At 38.6% G+C, this 21532-nt stretch overlaps 1 protein-coding gene across 21 annotated transcripts in view; it reads right to left on the reverse strand.

The window, feature by feature from the left end:
* Nucleotides 1-21532, reverse strand: part of dnc (phosphodiesterase dunce) — an 878593-nt gene that overhangs the window by 4795 nt on the left and 852266 nt on the right. For 15 of the 21 annotated variants that reach the window (XM_067105656.1, XM_067105655.1, XM_067105654.1 and 12 more), the window contains 4 exons: nucleotides 5049-5416; nucleotides 3497-3517; nucleotides 887-985; nucleotides 275-439 (listed from right to left, as the gene is read on the reverse strand). In XM_067105656.1, the coding sequence (XP_066961757.1) occupies nucleotides 275-439; nucleotides 887-985; nucleotides 3497-3517; nucleotides 5049-5416 (653 nt within the window). The remainder of the gene's footprint in view (nucleotides 1-274; nucleotides 440-886; nucleotides 986-3496; nucleotides 3518-5048; nucleotides 5417-21532) is intronic. The other 6 variants (XM_067105658.1, XM_067105653.1, XM_067105647.1 and 3 more) reach the window with 1 other exon arrangement.

Here is a 21532-nt window from a genome sequence, read left to right on the forward strand (position 1 = left end):
TTGTAAGACAGTGGAAGTTCGTGATAACTGTAAGAGAAAATGGATGACTGTGAAAAATGAGAGTAAGGGAAAATAAAGGCTTGTGAACACTGACTATAAGAGAAAGTGAAAGTTTGTGAAGACTAACTATGAGAGAAAATGGAGCTGGTTTAACCTCGAACAGATTTACAAGAAGTTCACTAAGACTTACAGCTTTTAAATTTTCATAAAGACAGGCAAAATATATTGTATAAACAACATCAAATATTCTGTGAAGACTTTCACCACCACTGACCTCAAGGGCAGGCGAATTGAGGAGGACATGGGTGGACTGCGTGACGTCAGCAGCGTGTAAGGAATTGTGGTAAGGAACGTCCTTCAAGTAATGGTCTTCCAGTGTCATCATAAAAGTTATGAAAGTCTTGGGCGGAATTTTAAACGTCTTCAGTAAGTCACGTTCCTGGAAAACAAAAATGAACATTAGACAATGATAAGATTGAAAAAATATACTGTCTGTAATAATATTTAATATTTGATGATATGGAAATTATACGTAATCAGAATAAAGAAGCTTAATATTTTTTTTTTTACTATTTTTAAACATCCCAAAACCTTTAGCGAGAATGAGATGATGATTGAAAAAATATACAGTATATAACATTCGATATTTAAAGATAAGGAATTTATACGTAATCAGATTAAAAGAGTAAACTATTCTTTACTATTTTTAAACATCCCCAAAACCTTAAGCCAATTAGATTAGTTCATGGCCAAAAAAACATGCCTCGATTGTGATGTTCCATATAAAAAAATACAGCTAATACACATGAATATTGCAACAAATAGTTGACAGTTCCTGATGATACTGAATGACAATTTATACTTGACAGATTACGATTATACTAACCACGAATATTGTGTAGGTTACTGTAGTCAAAGGCTTTCTGTTGGACAGCTCAGATATCCTGTAGATATCAATACCCCATTTGTCTACATCCTCTAAGATCTGAAACAAAAAGAATTTGGTCACACCTCTTGTCTCCTGTGAAAGCTGATGCTATAATAGTAGTGAGTGACTTCAAAAATAACATTCTTTTACTTTCTACTTAAAATACAAGTGTTCCTTTTTTACCACTTGCTTAGTAAATATCTTCCACAAAAGGGCGTTTACGACTGTCTACATATATATATATATATATACTGTATATATATATATATATATATATATATATATATATATATATATATATCTGCATGCACATTACATATTCACAGTTTCAGGTACATGCCTTCAAGTTCAGATGATGCTAACTTGTGTTTAATGAGAGAGAGAGAGAGAGAGAGAGAGAGAGAGAGAGAGAGAGAGAGAGAGAGAGAGAGAGAGAGAGAGAGAGTTTCAATCAGCAAGACAAAGTTGAATCAAATAAATCATACTCGTGTAGATGCATCGTAATGAATACATCAAAATTTGCATTAAGTTCTTTGGCCCGAGAAACATTTAAGAGAAGAGAACCGTGGAAAAACTGTGATATTAAACTAAAAATCTTTTTTTTTTCAATCGGGTAATCTTACGAGAAAAGACATAGGGGTGATGCTTATTTGCAAATATCGATTGCTTAAAAACTGTGCGTTATCAGAGGGGGGAAAAAAGCGTTGTCTTTGACTATGAGAAAAAATTGTGAAAGTTTTTTCTGAGGAAAAATAGAAAATAGGTATTTTTTTCTGAAACACGCAAAATTTTCTGAGGAAGAAAATAAATTGCTTTATTTTCTGTAGAAAAAAGATAAAATGGTAATGTTTTTCTGAGGAAAATGAAAAAACCTCGATTTTTTTTCTGAGGAAAAGAAAAAATGGGAATTTTTTTTCTGAGGAAAAAGATTAAATGGGAATTTTTCTGAGATAAAAGAAAAAATGGGAATAATTTTTCTGAGGAAAAAAAAATCTGGTTATTTCGTGGCACTGAACATAATACGCCACCGGATGAACAGAGATTAAAAGAGAATGATAAAACGGACCGGATAAAATATTATGACCTCATATCAGTTGACTACATATTACATGAGAGGCAACTCATTAAAAAAGCACTTTAAAAAACAACGTAGGGAGTCAACTCATTAAAAATAAACATTTAAAAAAACAACGTCAGGAGGGGCCATTAACTGGTTAATATATAGGAGTAGCTATCTGACTATAGGAAAAAAAAGGTATAAACAATTCGAAAGGAGGAGGTAGGTGATCTTTGAAAGACAGAGAAGAGGTACGAGGAAAAACGTGTCCAAAAAATTGCAACTGTACTTCTGCAGAACGCCGTGACACTGCAAAAATTCGTGAGATCAACCAATGTGCATTGTGAAGTAAGATCGGTAGCATTTGTCAAACATTAACAACTTCCAAAGTCACGCTAATCTAATGCTTTTTTTTCTGTATTCCTTTCTTTAAAGCCCTTGTCCTTAGTTCTCGTTACTTATGTTTAAGTTTTGAATTTGGTTGCTACCGTGTGATATATATATATATATATATATATATATATATATATATATATATATATATATATATATATATATATATATATATATATATATATATACATGTATATCTATAATGAATATATATATATATATATATATATATATATATATATATATATATATATAATTTATATATATATATATATATATATATATATATATATATATATATATATATATATATATATATATATATATATATATATATTACACTACGAGTAACAAAATACACAATTACACTTTAATTCACCCTAAAGGCCCAAGTGAATAAGCACAAAATTGTGAAAAAAATATTACCAGTGAACTGGAAGGGCATATATGAAATGAAAAACTTAATACAATAAAAAATTACAAGGAATCTATGGTTAAAAACCCTAGTTTATTCGAAATCAAGATCATAAAGGTTGAACCACACCGAAGAAAATGGGAATAAATGGCGTGAATAATCACACTGAAAGAAGCACTGGGCAATAAATAATGAAAAAAGCAAATAAATACAATATTATATCACTGTGCCAACCTAATCTAGTCTAAAAGAGAGAATGATGACTTTGGATGTTGATACTGTCTTTGAAATCAGACCGTGTGGCTAAGACTGTACAACTTACGTACTTGTGCTCTACTAATGCCTTGTACCAGGTCTAACATTAGTACCTAGTACTGTTTTGCCTATACTAGGTCACTACCCAGACTGATCAATGTATGAAAGCAGATCAACCTGCTCAAACTTGAAGGTAAATTGATGAAGAAGTGATTCACTTGATATCATCAAGAAATAACAGAAAATAACTTCAATCTGACTCAATCAGTCAAGGAATGAAATCTGGCAATCTACTCTAGAATGTCTGAGGCTCTTCAGGCCCAGTCACTGCTATGTAAATTACGTGAGTCTGCGCTTGCGCGTGTGTACACACTACAAGTCACGTGTGCACACACACACAAACACACACACATAAACCAATGGGGAAAATTCTGACGGATCAAATTACCTCTTCGCATATTTCGTCCAGCTGCTCAAAAGCAAACAAAGTTTCGTCATTTCAGATTTTTTGGGATGCACCGAAATTTTTCATTTTATTCATCAATATTTTTTTATCTTGACTATAAAACTTGACAAGACAATCTCTGGCTGACACACAGTGTCTGACATGGTGCCGCCGAGTTTTAAAATTCTATTGACTAAATTTTATGTTTGTTCAGGTTTTACAGATTTTTTTTTTTACACAATAATCATGATCTTATGTCTACTCTTAAGAGTTCCGTTTCCTCAATCAGGAAGGAACGCGTGTTGACTATAGAATGGGGTTCATGCAGGGATTTTGAACATCATATGACGTTTTAAGGTTTAAATACGGATCTTATGACAGAATTACAATTGTAACACAAAAATACTGAAGAGTAATATATATCGAAGAAGGAAAACTCAATTTCAATGATCCCTGGAGAAACTGATTCAGTTTAAAGGAAAACTTGAATTACATACATAAGGTGTTAATGACAATTTTTAGTAATTTCTAAAAATAAACTTAAAAGTTTTTAAATGGTTTCACGCAATTTAATCGGGAGAATAGATTAGGAAAATTTCTTTACTATTTCTAACCAAGATAATTTTGGAGTGTTTTTGCTTTAAATAATGCATTTTTAAAACTGTTGTGAAAAACCAAAACAGATCTGGGGAAACTTGTTTAAAATGACAACAGACTTACTGAGTTTTCCCTTTAGTCCTCATAAAATTTATTTTAACAAGAACAACATATCTAGGGGGTTTTCCTTCAGGCGGTATTATCTTTTTTTGTTTAAGATGTTTAGTTTAAAAATAGGATAACAGAGTCATGGGGTCTTTCCTTGAAATGTTGGTATTAGTTTAGCGTAGTTTTTTTATTTATTTTTAATTTTTGTGTTCGAAGTGAATTTCAGAGTTTTTTTTTTTCAGGGGTCTTCCTTGAAATGTTGTTAGTTAAAAATAATTCAAAAAACTTTTTTTAATTTGTTTTGTATTCGAAGTGAATCTCAGAGTTTTTAAGGGGTCATTACTTGAAATATTATTAGTTTAGTGTAATTTTTTTTTATTTATTTAAAATTTTTTTTTGTATTCGAAGTGAATCTCAGAGTTTTTTTCAGGGGACTTTCTTTGGAATGTTATTAGTTTAATGTAATTTTTTGTGTTTTTAATTTTTTTTGTATTCGAAATGAATCTCAGATTTTTTTAGGGGACTTTCCTTGAAATGTTATTAGTTTAATATAATTTTTCATGTTAATTTTTTTTTGTATTCGAAGTGAAATTTCATTGCATTTTTTCAGGGGGTCTTTCCTCGAAATGTTATTAGTATAATTTGTTTTATTTATTTTTAATCTTTTTTTGGTAGTCGAAGTGAATCTCAGTTTTTTTTTATTCGAAGTGAATCTCAGTTTTTGTTTTTTGCAGGGGGGGATCTTTACTTAAAATGTTATTAGTTTAGTGTAGTTTTTAAAATTTATTTTTTATTTTCTTATTCAAAGTAAATCTCAGTTTTTTTGTATTATTATTTTTTTTGGTTTTACCTTCCCGAGTTCCTCTTCATGCACGGTGTCGATGCCGTACTTGGGCAGCCTGTCGCCCGAGAAGGAGTTGGCGTGCAGGAGGGGCTTCCTCACCCCTTGGATCTTCGACATGGACACCTCCCGGTGCGAGGGCACGCCTCCACCGCCGCTGCCTCCAGCGGGAGTTGCTGTGACGGACGCCGCCGCCGATGCGGAAGAGGCCGTGGTAGGCACGGCGTTCTGGATTGCCGGGGGCATCGCCTGTGCAGCTGCGGACGCCGACGACGCGAGGGCGGACGAAGCTGCCGCGGAGAGGACTCGGTCCTTCTTCTTGATTCTCTCCCCGTCGTCCACCCGGAGGCTGGGAATGTCCAGCTCTTGCTGTTGGTCTGTTCGGGAGGGAGAGAGAGAGAGAGAGATAAATAGAGGTTTGTTGTTCCTTTGAGAGAGAGAGAGAGAGAGAGAGAGAGAGAGAGAGAGAGAGAGAGAGAGAGATGATCATGCATGACGACCAAGGTCATTCATGCAAGGCAAGAGCAGTGACGTCACTCAATTTCTGTATATAATAACTTTGCCTTCCCTGAAGTAGCCATGACAAATTAAAAGACAGTACATAAAACTTAAGCTAAACATTATAACATTACAACCTACAACCATCAAAAGAAACGCAGCATTCACAACCCTTTCCAAGAAGGCATCGAGGCAACGGAAGGAAAGGAAAATAGAAGCAGAGAAAAAATAAAGTGAAAAAAGTATTACGTCATAGACGACGAAGTTAGCTCATTGGCTGCCCGCCTGGCTGACGTCATCGTCTTCCTCGCTTGTTATTGGTGGATTGGGCGTTGTGAGTTTGTCACTAGAGGATAGGTCAATACCTACGGTATAAATACTCACCTCATAAAGAATAATAATAATAATAATAATAATAATAATAATAATAATAATAATAATAATAATAATAATAATAACATATACGTATCGCAAGAGCAATAAAAAAGATTTTATTTTCAATGTAAGTTATTATGAGAGAGAGAGAGAGAGAGAGAGAGAGATAATAAGAGAGAATAATCATTAATAATAATAATAATAATAATAATAATAATAATAATAATAATAATAATAATAATAATAATAATAATAATAATAATAATAATAATAATAATAATAATAATACACTGATCTTTAAGTACGTATCACTTGACAGTTTATCAAAAGTAAAACAAAAAGATTTTTTTAGTTTTTTAGTGAAAAGAGAGTTAGAGAGAGAGAGAGAGAGAGAGAGAATTTCACCCCACCAAGGGTGATTCAGTGACGTCAGACCGTTAAACGAAAGTGCGTCACTTATTAATTTTTATTAACTGCTTGATACGTTGAGGGTAAAACCAGGTTCCCAGGGGCGCCTCTCCCTCTCTCTCTCTCTCTCTCTCTCTCTCTCTCTCTCTCTCTCTCTCCCCCGCCCCCGACCCAACCCCAACACCACACCCACTCCGCCCACGTCATAAAAAACCACATAAGGTGACCCCAGCCACCCTTCCCATCAAAGCAGCCAACAGCCTCTCTCTCTCAGCTACAGTAATATTAAAATCATTTTGTCAATTTCAATTTGCCGTTATCCTATAACAGAATCTCTCTCTCTCTCTCTCTCTCTCTCTCTCTCTCTCTCTCTCTCTCTCTATATATCTATATCTCTATATATATATATATATATATATATATATATATATATACATACACATTTATATCTATCCTTGTGTAGCAGCTTGTGGAGAGAGAGAGAGAGAGAGAGAGAGAGAGAGAGAGAGAGAGAGAGAGAGAGAGAGAGAGAGAGAGAGAGGTTTGAATTACTCCTAGACGCACCACAAGGCGGTGATGACAAAAATCTTATTCGGATGTGATGCAAGCCATCTCGGAGAGATGACAAAATTGAGATAGTTAAAACATCTCTCTCTCTCTCTCTCTCTCTCTCTCTCTCTCTCTCTTTCCGTTGTTTTGATTTTGTTTAATTCTACGATAGTATCAACACCCGGAATTTTTCCCAACGGCCAAAACGACTATAGTGCTCGGTGAAGGACTGGAGGCATGGGGGTTTGGTGGGGGGAAGGCCCTCTAATAACAACTGCATATGAGAAGTGCAGAAACTGAGGAGGAGAAGAAGTAGTAGAAGAAGAACAAGAGGAGGAGGAGGAGGAGGAGGAGGAGGAGGAGGAGGAGGAGGAGGGAGGAGGAGGAGGAGGAGGAGGAGGAGGAGGAGGAGGAGGGTGTATTTAAAGGGATGTTGGCGACAGATGTAGAAGTGGCGATAGTGTTATGAAATGGGCAAAGTGCCAGATACAGAGAAATCTTCTCTCCTTCCCTTCCTTCCTGTATCCTTCTCTTCCATTCCGTCCCGTCTGTTCCGTTCCAGTCACGAGGCCTCTCTATCTCTCTCCCTCCCATGATGCAGGGAGAGAAGGTCGAACTCAGAGGTCAAACTCCAATCACTCAAATTCATCGTCCGCTGCTGCCCCTTCTCTTAACTTCTCCATTGTATTTTTTTTATATATATATATATATATATATATATATATATATATATATATATATATATATATATATATATATATATACTTACTCTGTATATTTATAATACGCAAAGCATTACCTTGAGCGTAAGTACATACCATCCAGCGCGTAAGCGTAAACGTTCAGCACACCTGCCTTCATCCGAACGTTCACCCCTAGTGCTAATCGTCTCGAGGTATAGTTATTTCACGAAAAACGAATAAAGAAAGAGTCGAAACAATGGATAAAAAGCAATATAGCATCATCATGGTCTCCATAAAGACACTTAACAAGGAATAATTTAATAATCTGCCGTCATATTTCTCCAGAATCATCTCATGAACACCACGTCAGCTCAGTTTCAGCACACGCGTTCATCATCATCAACCCTCATTCATAATTTCGAGAATTTCTCCATAAAACTTTCTGCGACGGGATAATCAGTCTGTAATGAATTGCCAACGGCGCTTTGCTGAATTAGCGCAGCGGATGAAGACACATGGCGGAGAGATAGGATGCCGCAAGTTCAGGAATGTTGTCGGAGAGATCTAGTACACGATTCAAAACACAAAACAAAACTATTCACACGTCTGAACAAGTGGATGTGACGCTGATTCTGTGTGTGTGTGAGAGAGAGAGAGAGAGAGAGAGAGAGAGAGAGAGAGAGAGAGAGAGAGAGAGAGAGAGAGAGAGAGAGAATTCTTGTTCATGGCAACAAAGCCTCCCCAAAAATAAACACAAAAATGAAGACGGGTAAAAAAAAGTCGAATTTCTGAGAGAGAGAGAGAGAGAGAGAGAGAGAGAGAGAGAGAGAGAGAGAGAGAGAGAGATTCTTGTTCATGGCAACAAAGCCTCCCCAAAAATAAACACAAAAATGAAGACAGGTAAAAAAAGTCAATTTCTGAGAGAGAGAGAGAGAGAGAGAGAGAGAGAGAGAGAGAGAGAGAGAGAGATTCTTGTTCATGGCAACAAAGCCTCCCCAAAAATAAACACAAAAATGAAGACAGGTAAAAAAAGTCAATTTCTGAGAGAGAGAGAGAGAGAGAGAGAGAGAGAGAGAGAGAGAGAGAGAGAGAGAGAGAGAGTTCTTGTTCATGGCAACAAAGCCTCCCCAAAAATAAACACAAAAATGAAGACGGGTAAAAAAAAAGTCGAATTTCTGAGAGAGAGAGAGAGAGAGAGAGAGAGAGAGAGAGAGAGAGAGAGAGAGAGAGAGAATTCTTGTTCATGGCAACAAAGCCTCCCCAAAAATAAATACAAAAATGAAGACAGGGGAAAAAAATCAATTTAAGATGACTGACAGGCCCATTAGGAAAGCGCGACTTGCAGAGAGACAAGATGCGTTCTATTAGCAGCATCAGCAGCGTCTTTCTTCAGACCCCACCCTGTGGCAGATGCCGGCATCAAGGGAGGGAACCCGCGCCCGCCTGGCACTTTTCCCTGAACGAGGGCGGGTCACAGAGTCCTATCCCTCTCTCTCTCTCCCTCTCTCTCTCACTCTCGCAGGATAAAAGAGACGCTCCTCTCAAGGACCCTAGCAGCAATAACGGATGGCGTCATGTATGCGAGTGAGTGATTTTTGGGAGTCGAAGAGATGCAGTACAAGACAATGGCTGCATTTCGTCTTAGGACGCCGCTGTTGTTTTCGATCGTCACCTTGGCCTCCACCCAAACACACCCACTCACCCAAACACCCATCCACCCCTGCCCCACCCACCCACTCCCGCCCATTCTTCGAGTCGACCTCAAAAGTTCAAGTTTCTCTTCTTTCTGTATTTCATATCTTCTGTAATTTCTTTCAAATGAACACCATATTCTCTGGAAACTTGAATTTCTAGTCAGTAGTCCCTCTGGTGGGCTTGTTCCATATGAATAGGGGCTTATCTTCTGAATAATAATAATAATAATAATAATAATAATAATAATAATAATAATAATAATAATAATCAAACGACTAAGTGACGATTACGAACTGGTGTGGCATTCTCCTTAGCACCAGCTTCAGGAAGCTCTTCAGGTGAAGCAAAGGTGCCCAGCGCGAACCCCAGGAACGCAAATCTCTTGGGGTAATTAATGAAGGGCACCGCAAACCGTGCCCTAAGGAAATGGCCTATAAACACTAAGTTCAGTTGCTGTTGTAATCAAAAGATTGACGCCATTAACATAAACAAACTTGAGAATTAAATCATCATGATCGTTCCTGCACTGCTGCCGCTGCTGCCACCTCTCGCTACCACTGCTTTGTGAATCATCTTAATAAATATTTTCGCGCTGCACTGCACAACTCTTAAAATATTCAAAGCACCGTCTCTGTTGGTGACCGTGAGTAAATAGATGTGGGTACAGGTGTGAAGGTCGAATAAAAATGTTTTCCTAATTTCACAAGTTTGGGACACATACTGTAAACCTGCCATTGAAGTCAAGGCTTGCCAGAAGATATACACGGACCAGCACTTGCGTTGAACAGACCCTAGCGCAGTATTTACGTAACATCCTTCAAGACCTTTCTTGGGCTCTACCTTGGGATGTACTTGACACACATTGTTGGTGGGGAAAAAAACTCGAGAGGAGGAAAAATACTCTGCTAAAATTTGCCAAACGTGTTTTCATTAATTTCCCGCGCAAAACACACGCCAGCCTGAATGGTTTGTTTACAAAGTCGCGGGTCAGTGAAATGGGTTTGACTCACGGTAACAGGGCCAAGGAAAAGCCCCTTTTCATGTCGGTTTTGCAAACGCCGCTATGGCAAGTGCGCAGTTAAAAGAAATAAACGGAAATATTAGGAAAAACCGCCCGAAGAGCATAGATAACTTTTTATTAGTTATTTATTTTTTGGCTTATTCTTAATTTAACGTTGTACACGTACATCCGATGTGAGCACTCTCGTCCTGGGAATGTTCCTGGATATACAGAATATTGCACTTTTTTTCTTTTGTCAGTTAAAAAGTAAGACATGTACTGATTTTTTTATATATATATATATATATATATATATATATATATATATATATATATATATATATATATATATATATATATACATATATATATATGTGTGTGTATAATATATCCTATCCTATCCTACCCTATCTAATCCTACTCTGTCCTATACTATCCTACCCTACCCTAACCTAACCTATCCTACTCTATCCTATCCTATCCTACCCAAACCCATCCTATCCTCCCCTACCCTATCCTATCCTCCCCTACCCCATCCTATCCCACCCTCTTCCGCGCCCAAGTCCTCCAAACCGTTTGAAAAGCGCGAATCTTTTTTTTTTTTTTTCCCTCTCTACGAGAGGATCGCATCTCCCAAAATTGGGGGGCAAATTTGTTGACCTTCCAGACGAGAATGACAGAACCCTGTTCATTCACAGCCCCCCTTTTTTTTTTTACGCATTTCAAAGTCGTTTTCACAACCGGGGCGCCGGGGGAAAGAAGCAAGCACGAAAGATGTTTGCTCAACATCTTCCTTTTTCTCCCCCATGAGACATGAACGATTACCAGAGAGAGAGAGAGAGAGAGAGAGAGAGAGAGAGAGAGAGAGAGAGAGAGAGAGAGAGAGAGAGAGAATTTGGGTCACGTCAAATCGGTACAGCTGTTTACTTCACACACACATATTCCCATCGATCAATCAAGTAGCTCTTAAAACACTTTTACCCAAACATCATCATTATCATCATCATGATAAATATTGACGCGGCCTTGGATCTCCATATTACAGTAATTTCCCAGAAGATAAATAAAATCCAGTTCTGTGTACAAGGACTGTTAATAAGAGCTCCAGGGTTGCGATAGTTAAGGTAAAACTGAAGAGGAACCATTTGAGAGGCGACGTGACAGGAATCATTGAGAGAGAGAGAGAGAGAGAGAGAGAGAGAGAGAGAGAGAGAGAGAGAGAGAGAGAGAGAGAGAGAGAGAATTTGAATGTTTTATACGAACATCCACAACCCAAAAAGGTATGGTAAAAATGGAAGAAAATTATGAAAATCTATTACCAAAATGATCGATACAGCTGCTTTTGCCAGGGTGTGTGTGTGTGTGTGTGTGTGTGTGTGTGTGTGTGTGTGTGTGTGTGAGCGCGCGCCCGTGCCCTTGCCTCTGCGGGCGTCTATTCAAAACACGCAGGAGGGAGCTAAATTTTCAATTCATTCTTTCTCCCGCCACCTGACGTTCTAAAGAAATCCCTCGCAACCTTAGCTGCCTTCTCCAGTGACCTTGCCAAAAGGAATTCCATACATTCGAGAGCACGCTGCAACAAATGCAGCTTGCAGAGGCGTGCTTGCGTAATCGATCAGTGAGCTGGCGTCGCCTTTTAAATGTCTTCTGTTATAAATTCTTCGGATTTCAAAATTCTATTAAAACTGACGGTAAATATTAGTGTATTAAATATGTATGCTTGACAAATACTTTCTTAAAACTGTACGTAAATGTCAGTACAATAAACATTTATGTTTGACCAATGCTTTTTTCGCAGTGCTTCAATATATTGCAAATTGTGCTTTCTTTCACGCATGCGCGTTAGGGATGCGTCATGTGGCAATGCATTTAAATAAAGTGAAGAAAATCCAGTCGATTTAAACGATACAATGATCTCAATGATGAGAAGACAGCAGAGAAATGTCCTTGTATGACAGAGAGAGAGAGAGAGAGAGAGAGAGAGAGAGAGAGAGAGAGAGAGAGAGAGAGAGAGAGAGCCAATGCAATGCATTTAAATCAAGTGAAGAAGATTCACTCGATTTAATCGATGCTATGATATCAATGAGAGGAGGACAGCTGAGAAATGTCCTTGTACACATAAGAGAGAGAGAGAGAGAGAGAGAGAGAGAGAGAGAGAGAGAGAGAGAGCCAATGCATTTAAATCAAGTGAAAAAAATTCGGTCAACTTAAACTATACGTAGATCTCAATGAAAGGAAGACAACAGAGAATGTCCATGGAGAGAGAGAGAGAGAGAGAGAGAGAGAGAGAGAGAGAGAGAGAGCCAATGCATTTAAATCAAGTGAAAAAATTCGGTCAACTTAAACTATACGTAGATCTCAATGAAAGGAAGACAACAGAGAATGTCCATGGAGAGAGAGAGAGAGAGAGAGAGAGAGAGAGAGAGAGAGAGAGAGAGAGAGAGAGAGAGAAGTACGCTTCAATAAAATCCACTTTTGCCGCGACGAATGACCTACTACAATACAAATCGTCAATTTCGTTCTCGAAACTTGGGAGCTCAGCTGTCTACTTTGCCAAAGAGCGAAGATACGATTAAGATACATATATACAAAATAAATATCACTTACACTCCCAACTACTTCCCTGTGAAATCCCATCTCGAATGAATTAAACAAGAGAGAAGAGATACGTTAACTGAATTCCCGGTCTAAGACGCTGGCAAAAAACTTTATTCTATGCCTTCTTCCTCGTTTTAAGTACGCAAGGATCGGTCAAGGCTGCGTTGAGTAATGAATTTCTTTCGGCGAGACAACACGATATACTCGTATATGCTAGAACGAAGCATAATGGCTTCGGTTGTGAAATGAGAGAGAGAGAGAGAGAGAGAGAGAGAGAGAGAGAGAGAGAGAGAGAGAGAGAGAGAGAGAGAGAGAGGAGTGGGTCTCAGAGAGACAGAAATAAGCGAACTCCAGAAAAAGGAAGAGAGAGAGAGAGAGAGAGAGAGAGAGAGAGAGAGAGAGAGAGAGAGAGCGCACGCGTGTCGCAAATGTCGTAAATTTTTGGGTACTTTTTCAAGCGTCCTACATTTAAAAAAAAAAAATTATATACAATTTCTTCGCAGATTTTTTTTATTAAGAAAAATTAATTTAACCAAAACGAAGGAAGCGTCTTCCAACTTGAGCCACAAGTTCAATGGTAACTTAATCAGGCGTATTCTAAAACGAACTCATATATCAGAATTTGTATTCTACAACTGGTGCATGAATTTCTTATTGGCATCTTCATATTCTCTCTCTTTCTCTCTCTCTCTCAAATGTTATAATGCAAATAACCTATCAATTTCTATGGCAGTATACCCATTTTGACAGCTCTCTCTCTCTCTCTCTCTGTTTTGCAAAATATCTTTTATAATGTAAGTAATCCATCACTTCTATGGTAGGAAACTCATATATATATATATATATATATATATATATATATATATATATATATATATATATATATATATATATATATTATATCTTAAACAGCCAATACTCACATCTGAAAGCAAAATTCGAGGTTCATGGCATTTCAGAGATGAAATAATTTAAAATTTGTACAACGTACTGATAACCTAACAATGATAATCATCAGTAATAGTGCCTTTTTTTTTTATTGCTTATTATTTTCTTTTTTTATATAAACGGCGCTGTATCAGCGACAGTTTCAGGAGCCACAGATGACCACAGGTGACCCCATCGGCGACCTTTTCGGACTTTGACAAAAGGTACTGCAATCTAGACACTTGGAATCTTTGACTACTTGACCTACTAAAACCTTGTTCCATCTTCATCTCTTCCCTCCTCCTCCTCCTCCGAAGTCAATACCCATCCCCATCCTACCTTCCCCTTATCCCCCTCCCACCCACACAACCACCTCTATCCAAGAGGCTTCACGTCATCGATTTGATAAACACCACCTCCTGGAGAAAGGAAACAGGAGGGGGAGGGGAAGAAGAAGAAGAAGAAGAGGAAGAAAGAGAAGAAGAAACAAGGACGACGAGCGATCGAAAACGTATATTATAAGAGAATGGGCAAAATGGTAAAGTATACTAGGCTAACGTTATTACCTCGACGTAAACAGTTCCGAGGATTCGCGTATGACACAGCATTCGACTAAGCTTATTAGGTCCATTATTTCCCTGTAATTCAACGACGCCTCATCATCATCATCATCTTCACCATTATCATCATCATCATCATCTTCACCATTATCATCATCATCATAGACTGGTTCTTGATTCTGGCGGTGCTTCCGCGAAATGGCCACAAATCAACGGAAAGAGGAAGTCAACGCATCACCCTTCAGGATAAAAAAAAAAATAAAAGAAGAAACGCGGCCACAGGCAAAAGTATAATTTCGATTCGTACTTTCCTTAAGGCGCAAAAGAATCTTCTTGACAAAACAGATAAGGAGACGAGAGCGGCATCGTCGATGAGGAGATAAAAAAAAGTGGCGGGAATTACTCACCGGCACAGTTTCTGAGTCTGTTCACTGATAGCGAGATGTAATTTGAAAATACACAAAAATACAGATAGAGAGTGCATTGATAACCTTGAATGATGAGTGCTTCTTTATCTTACGTGTCAAAAATGACTGACACAGAACTGATGAAAGTCGGAAATATACTGAAAATATTACTTTCCATATCTCCACTTTTACAACCTATGGCTGACGACTTTATCCATGCTCAGAGAGAGAGAGAGAGAGAGAGAGAGAGAGAGAGAGAGAGAGAGAGAGAGAGAATTACCCGAACGTTAGCAACAATGAAAAAAAAGCCCCATGCTAGAAGATAACTAAATAAATAGAAATTAAATGCTGAACTGAATTAACACGGAGGCTGGAAAGAAGTTTACGACAAACGAAAGACCTTGGACTAAACTTCTTATGAAAAGCGAACGAATCAGGATATAGAGGCCTAAGAGGGAAAGCAGTGGAGGATACAGCGTCTAATCAGGTCTAGTCTAACAATTTCAAACTGACATCTGTAGCAACCCCAGATATTTTTGACTGATTCGGTTTCAGCAAATATTAATAAACGTTCCTCCAAAGCCTCCTTTTTCCATAATAATAATAATAATAATAATAATAATAATAATAATAACGTCTCTCCCTTCAAAATGGGGCGAACCATCGACTTTGGGTGCTCGACTCCAAACGCATGACTCTGCCAATTTCCAAGCCAAAATTTCCTGAAGGGGACGTCTGCAGAAGGGGGCGGTGGGAGGATGATGTGGGCGTAGGGGGGGGGGGTGACTTGGGGTTGCTAAGAGCTATAAGACTCGAGGAATAATGATCCACGACTCCAAAATGACCTGAAATCTACTGAAAGATGAAGATAAGACGAAGAAGCAGTGATGAGCAACAAATACCCCTGCAGTTTTCATCGTCTCTAAACTGACATTTAAAAGAAGAAGAAGAAGAAGGAGAGAGAGAGAGAGAGAGAGAGAGAGAGAGAGAGAGAGAGAGAGAGAGAGAATTTTTATCCTGTATACCGGCCTCCTGGGGTAACTCTAGCGAATGGAATCGTCTTGTGGAACTCAACTTTAATCCTATCGTCAATAACTACCGTACTTTAGACGTAGGAACACCAAGCTCTCTCGTTTCATCGGAGGCACAACAGCCACCTGGCAATTATGTGTTTCTGTGCGTTAGAAAAATGAAAAAGAAAGAGCATTAGGATATGTAGACTGAAATAAACACAGACACACCATCACTGGCACAAAAACATCCGTTTCCGCGCACGGGATAGCCCCAAAAGAGCTGGAGTGGAGGAAAAACCCCAACAGTCTTCTGAAGTGTGAAAATCATAAACTCCTAACAGGAAGCATAAATGCCATCCATCAGCCTAATGAAGCTTAAGCTCATGAAGCTCTAAAAGGATGGACAGAGAGACTGGTTTGCTATGTTTTTCTTTATAAAAAAGAAGAAGAAAACATGCACTTCTGAACAACCAAACCACCCAGGAATCATGAAGGCAAATCCGGGAAGACTGAAGGGGAAGAAATATCATTAAGGTCTCATAATTTGACATTGAGAAGGACATCTTGGGTCGTACTCAAGTAATTACAAGATATTAAACCGTAAGGCCCTACCTATTACCAACTATTCCTCGATTCAACATAGCTATACCATAACGAACATAGCATTTTTCGGATGCATGCACAGAAGTGTGTAAGAAAACTCCCCCCTCTCTCTCTCTCTCTCTCTCTCTCGGGCAAGCAGAACTGTGCGCGTTCCACGTGCGTCCTAACGGTGAATCAATACCCCAGACTAGCGCCACTGGCGGGGCACCAACCGCTGCTACTACCACCTGAACGAGGTTATTAAGTCAATAATAATAATAATAATAATAATAATAATAATCAGATATTACCCGGCTCACAAGAAAACGTTATCCTGTTCCTCCCGAGAATGATAGCCGCAAGATATGGGACTATATGAACCTCTCGGTTTAATGTAGGTCTAGGCCGAGGATTGATTCGAAAATCTTAGACACCGTGGCGTGAAAAATCGCATTCTCTTGGTGTCTACTGAGAATGACATGTCTCATGCACATTAGCTGCTTATCACGACGACGATTTGAATCCTTTGAAGACATATTCCGTACAACACTGAGCCGGCAGTACTGTACTAGACCATATGTATACATCTGCGTGTAAGTACGTGAAAACAGACACGCATTTTTCACGGTCTAAACCAGGGAACAAAATACCGTCCTCCGGTATAGGACCTTCACTAGTCGTCGTCATCATTCGTAAAGTATCGATCAACACGAGAGAGAGAGAGAGAGAGAGAGAGAGAGAGAGAGAGAGAGAGAGAGAGACCAGCAGCAGCAGCAGAAGCAGCAGCAGCACCAGCTCAGGTCGAAGGGACATGAATGGCGGTGGGTGGTTGGCGGAGTATCTCGGCGCTGGGATTGTACCTCGAGGGGTTTTGCCTCTTTTGTTTGTGCTGCTTGATTTTTATTTTTCTTTCTTTCTTTCCTTATTTTCTTTTCTTTGAGTGAATGTTGTACCGAGAGGATTCGGCCATTATTTGGTCTTTCGGATAATGAGTGGGGGAGTCACTGCCGAATTGTACGACGCACCTCTCTGCTGCGAAAGATATGGAAATGTGAACAGATCTCTATCTCTCTCTCTCTCTCTCTCTCTCTCTCTCTCTCTCTCTCTCTCTCTCTCTTCTATATATATAGTGTATATATATATATACATGTTGTTTAGGAAAGGTAGAGTACTGACATATTTCCTTATATATATATATATATATATATATATATATATATATATATATATATATATATATATATATATATATACGTATATATATATATATATATATATATATATAAATATATATATATATATATATATATAAACAAGCAAATATATCAATACTGTACTTTTCCTAAACAACATGGATGGCTGCAACTCGCATATTTTAGGCCTATGAACATTTACTAGCATCACACACACACACACACACACACACACAGAGAGAGAGAGAGAGAGAGAGAGAGCATCAAAACAAGTCTTGAGTCTTGAATTCAATTCTCTATGTCCTGGCGCACTAGGTGAACTGTAACTTATTGATTTCAGTGCCCCAAAACCAACCAGCATCTTCTAGAGCCAGCAAACGTTCCAGACGCACGGCAGGGGAAAGAAACGTTTGAGAGAGAGAGAGAGAGAGAGAGAGAGAGAGAGAGAGAGAGAGAGAGAGAGAGAGAGTCATTTTAGGTAACATTATACCTGAGAGAGAGAGAGAGATTAGAACCCCATGCTTGGGGGAGAAGGGGGGGAGGAAGGCGAAATCTCGCTAAGTCAAACTTATCATGCCTAAGGAGACATTTTTACGACTAGTCCCATCGAAGGCGTGTAAGTGGACATTCAAATGCAAAGTCTTTTAAACAGCATCTACATAATCCTTTGGAGAGGGATCGCCTTCGGTCTAATGGCGTCTTGATACCCTGTGTGATAGTAAGCAAGTCCATTGACAAACGCCCATTTGCATATTCGTAAAGAAGGTCCCGTTTTGATGAAAAAGAGACGCATCGAACGATGCCTTGAATGAAGTGTGTCCCCTCAAGGCGAGTGCTTTGTTTTCGTTTGATTACAAACTTGTAAATAGTAAGTATACACATACGAAACCACTTTCGTGAATGTAGTTTTCAAAGTTAAGTTTTTTGTTTGTTTACAAGCTTGTACATAGTAAATAAACATATCCGAAACCCATTCTTGAATATAGTTTTTTTACTGTCTAAAAATATAGGTAAACCCAGGCATCTTTTCTTTTTTATTGCCGCTAAAAAACGAAGAATTGCGAAACAGGTAATGATGCTCAGGTGGAATTTACAGTTGATGATAATGAATATATTAACAGGACATTTTTTTTTTTTTTTTAACAGGAGATGGGTTTTCCACCTTGTTGAAGAAGCCTATCTTTATCGCTTCGTAATAGTTAAGTGTTATTTGTAGGAAATTTTTGAATTGTCTCTAGATAAACGCATTTCTCAAACTACAGTGAACCCATTACTTATAAAAGGGTGGAAAAAACTGTTATGGAACAGAAGGGAAAGGAATATGAAAAATAGCAGCACACGTGTCGCCTTCGGTCTAATGGCTTAAATCGTTGTTCATCCGTACTCGACAGCACGGCTTAATGGTAGCTTTAAAAAAAAGGATCTTTCTCTACTTGACGTTGGTCCACCAGGAGATTATTATATATATCATTTGAAGGAATTTTTTTCACCCAATATGTTAAGAAACTTGGCACTTACCTATACTCAAATACAAATACGCACTACACACCTCAAACTCGCTGAGTCACGCATCACGCGAGGAAGCAATATATAAGACCGTGAACTTGATACTTGTGAAAGGGGAAAGGGGAAAAATTGAATAACCGGTCCCAAATACTACCCCCCTTCTCCAACCCCTAGCGCCCCCAACCCTCCCCTCCCAAAAGGGTGACCCCTCCCTTGAAACTGTTTCTCTGTTTAGGCGTACGATAAACGCATTATTATTATATTATAATAATAATAATAATAATAATAATAATAATAATAATAATAATAATTATTATTATTATTATTATAATTATTATTATTATCATTATTATTATTATTATTATTCTGAAGATGAACCCTATTCATATGGAACATGCCCACCACAGAGGCCATGACTTGAAATTCAAGCTTCAAAAGAATGTTACGGTGTTCATTAGGAAGAAGTCAGAGGAGGTAAAAGGAACTACAGAAAGAAGAAACCTCACTAAGAAAAATAAACTATTAAATGAATAAATAGGTAAAAATGTGCTAAAATGCAAGGAAAATAGATCTACGGTAGCAAAGAATTGCGTCTTCGCTTGAACTTTCGGAGTTCCAATTGCACGACATCCTCTGGGAAGGGAAGTCAGCTGGAAGTCGGTTAAAAACGCCACAGAGACGAGCAAAAATATGTCCGAAAGGAATGGGGAGTTATTCTCTCTTCACTCCAGCAGGCAGGATTCCTGGGGCCTCCTCCTACGCAGGAACCTTGGAAGGATCAACGTATATACCTTGCCCTTATAAGGTGCCTGAGTCTACGGTTCCTTCTGAGAATTTAAGGAGTCATGCTTAAGCTGCATATCTCACTAGCGAAATCCTTTTTGACCACTGATGCTTATGCAACTCTTCCAAGGTAAAAAAGGGATGTCAATATGCTTCGGATAAGGGGGAGGGGGGAGATTGAAGGGGGTGGGGGTGGGCGGAGGTGTTGACTATTGCATAAAAGTTGTTCATCCCCAAAAGGTAAGGTCGGCTAATGTCACCGATTCAACACTTGTCAGCTTTGGTTAACGTAAGGACACAATAAGACTTCTAAAAAAGCAGATTTTTAACACATTTTTAGAACGGATGAACCTTGGATCCAGGGACAAGACTCTCATACTGATGTGGCACTTGAAACCTTGCGCCCAGACAAAAAAAAAAAAAAAAAAAAAATCCGAAGTGTCTCTAATATGATATTCTATACTATAAGGATATTTCATACTAAAAGGATATTTTATAATCTGTAACTGCTATCCACTCCCCACAAGGTAAGAAGCACGCGCATCTTTTACTCGAGCTCGAACGTTCGTTCTCTCACTCTCTCTCTCTCTCTCTCTCTCTCTCTCTCTCTCTCTCTCTCTCTCTCTCTCTCCGACATTCCAAAGGCCTTACTTAGCCTCTGGACGACGAAATACTACGGCCCGGACGTTTGTTCCACGCCCTCCTCCGCTTCTTCTAGTATCTCTCGTTCTCTCCCTCTCCCTCTCTCTCTCTCTCTCTCCGACATTCCAAAGGCCTTGCCTAGTCTCTAAAGAACAAAATACTACGGCGTCGGCTTGATTGGGCTGATGGGACAAGTCTAGATAATGTAAGAGGACGGAAGAGTAGTATTAGTGGAGGCTACCACTAGGACTCGACGAATCGCGTTTCGTAATAGTACTTTTGCGAATTATCCCGATAAGCGGTTTTCGTATACGCACTCCCACTCCCCCCAGAAAAGGGAGGAGGGGTGAGGGGGCCAGAGGTAGGGGTGGGGTGTGGGGAAGACTAAAAATAATCTCCACCCTTTCCTAAATAGGTCGAGTAAGAAATATTATTTAGAGTCTTCGTCCAAAGCCATCTTCTTGTGATGGCGAGGTGAATGAGTCATTTGCTGTCACATTTTTTATTGTTATTTTTTCTTTTTTTTTATTCGTGCGAAGGTCACGCATGCGCACCTAAGCCTTGTCTACTTAATACACGATGTAGCAGCAGCAGTCAAAGCAGCATAGCAGTCATAGCAGCAGTAACAGCAATAGCAGAAGTAGCAGTAGTAGGACAAGTGACTGCATTTCATCGTTACGAGGAGAATGAAGGGAAATTTCCGATTAGTGAGTACAAGGAATAGGGCTTAAATGAAAAGAAGAATTTCTGTAAGAAGAAGAAGAAGAAGAAGAAGAAGAAGAAGAAGAAGAGAGAGAGAGAGAGAGAGAGAGAGAGAGAGAGAGAGAGAGAGAGAGAGAGAGAGAATGTTTAGACTTTCTCAAGGGAAAAAAATTTTTGACAAGAAGCTGCCGGCAAAAAAATAAATCAAGCTTCAACGACGAAACCCGAGCGAAAAAGAAAACAACAGCGACAAAAAAAAAAAAAAGAAACGCGAAAAGAGTAGCTAGCACAAACAAGAGATTGTATAAAGATCACGTGATCAGTTCAGAAGTGAATAACCCTCATTCAGTGACGTCAGAGAGTTTTCATTTA

The sequence above is a fragment of the Macrobrachium rosenbergii genome, chromosome 6 (assembly GCF_040412425.1).
Source record: "Macrobrachium rosenbergii isolate ZJJX-2024 chromosome 6, ASM4041242v1, whole genome shotgun sequence".
Taxonomy (NCBI): Eukaryota; Metazoa; Arthropoda; class Malacostraca; order Decapoda; family Palaemonidae; genus Macrobrachium; species Macrobrachium rosenbergii.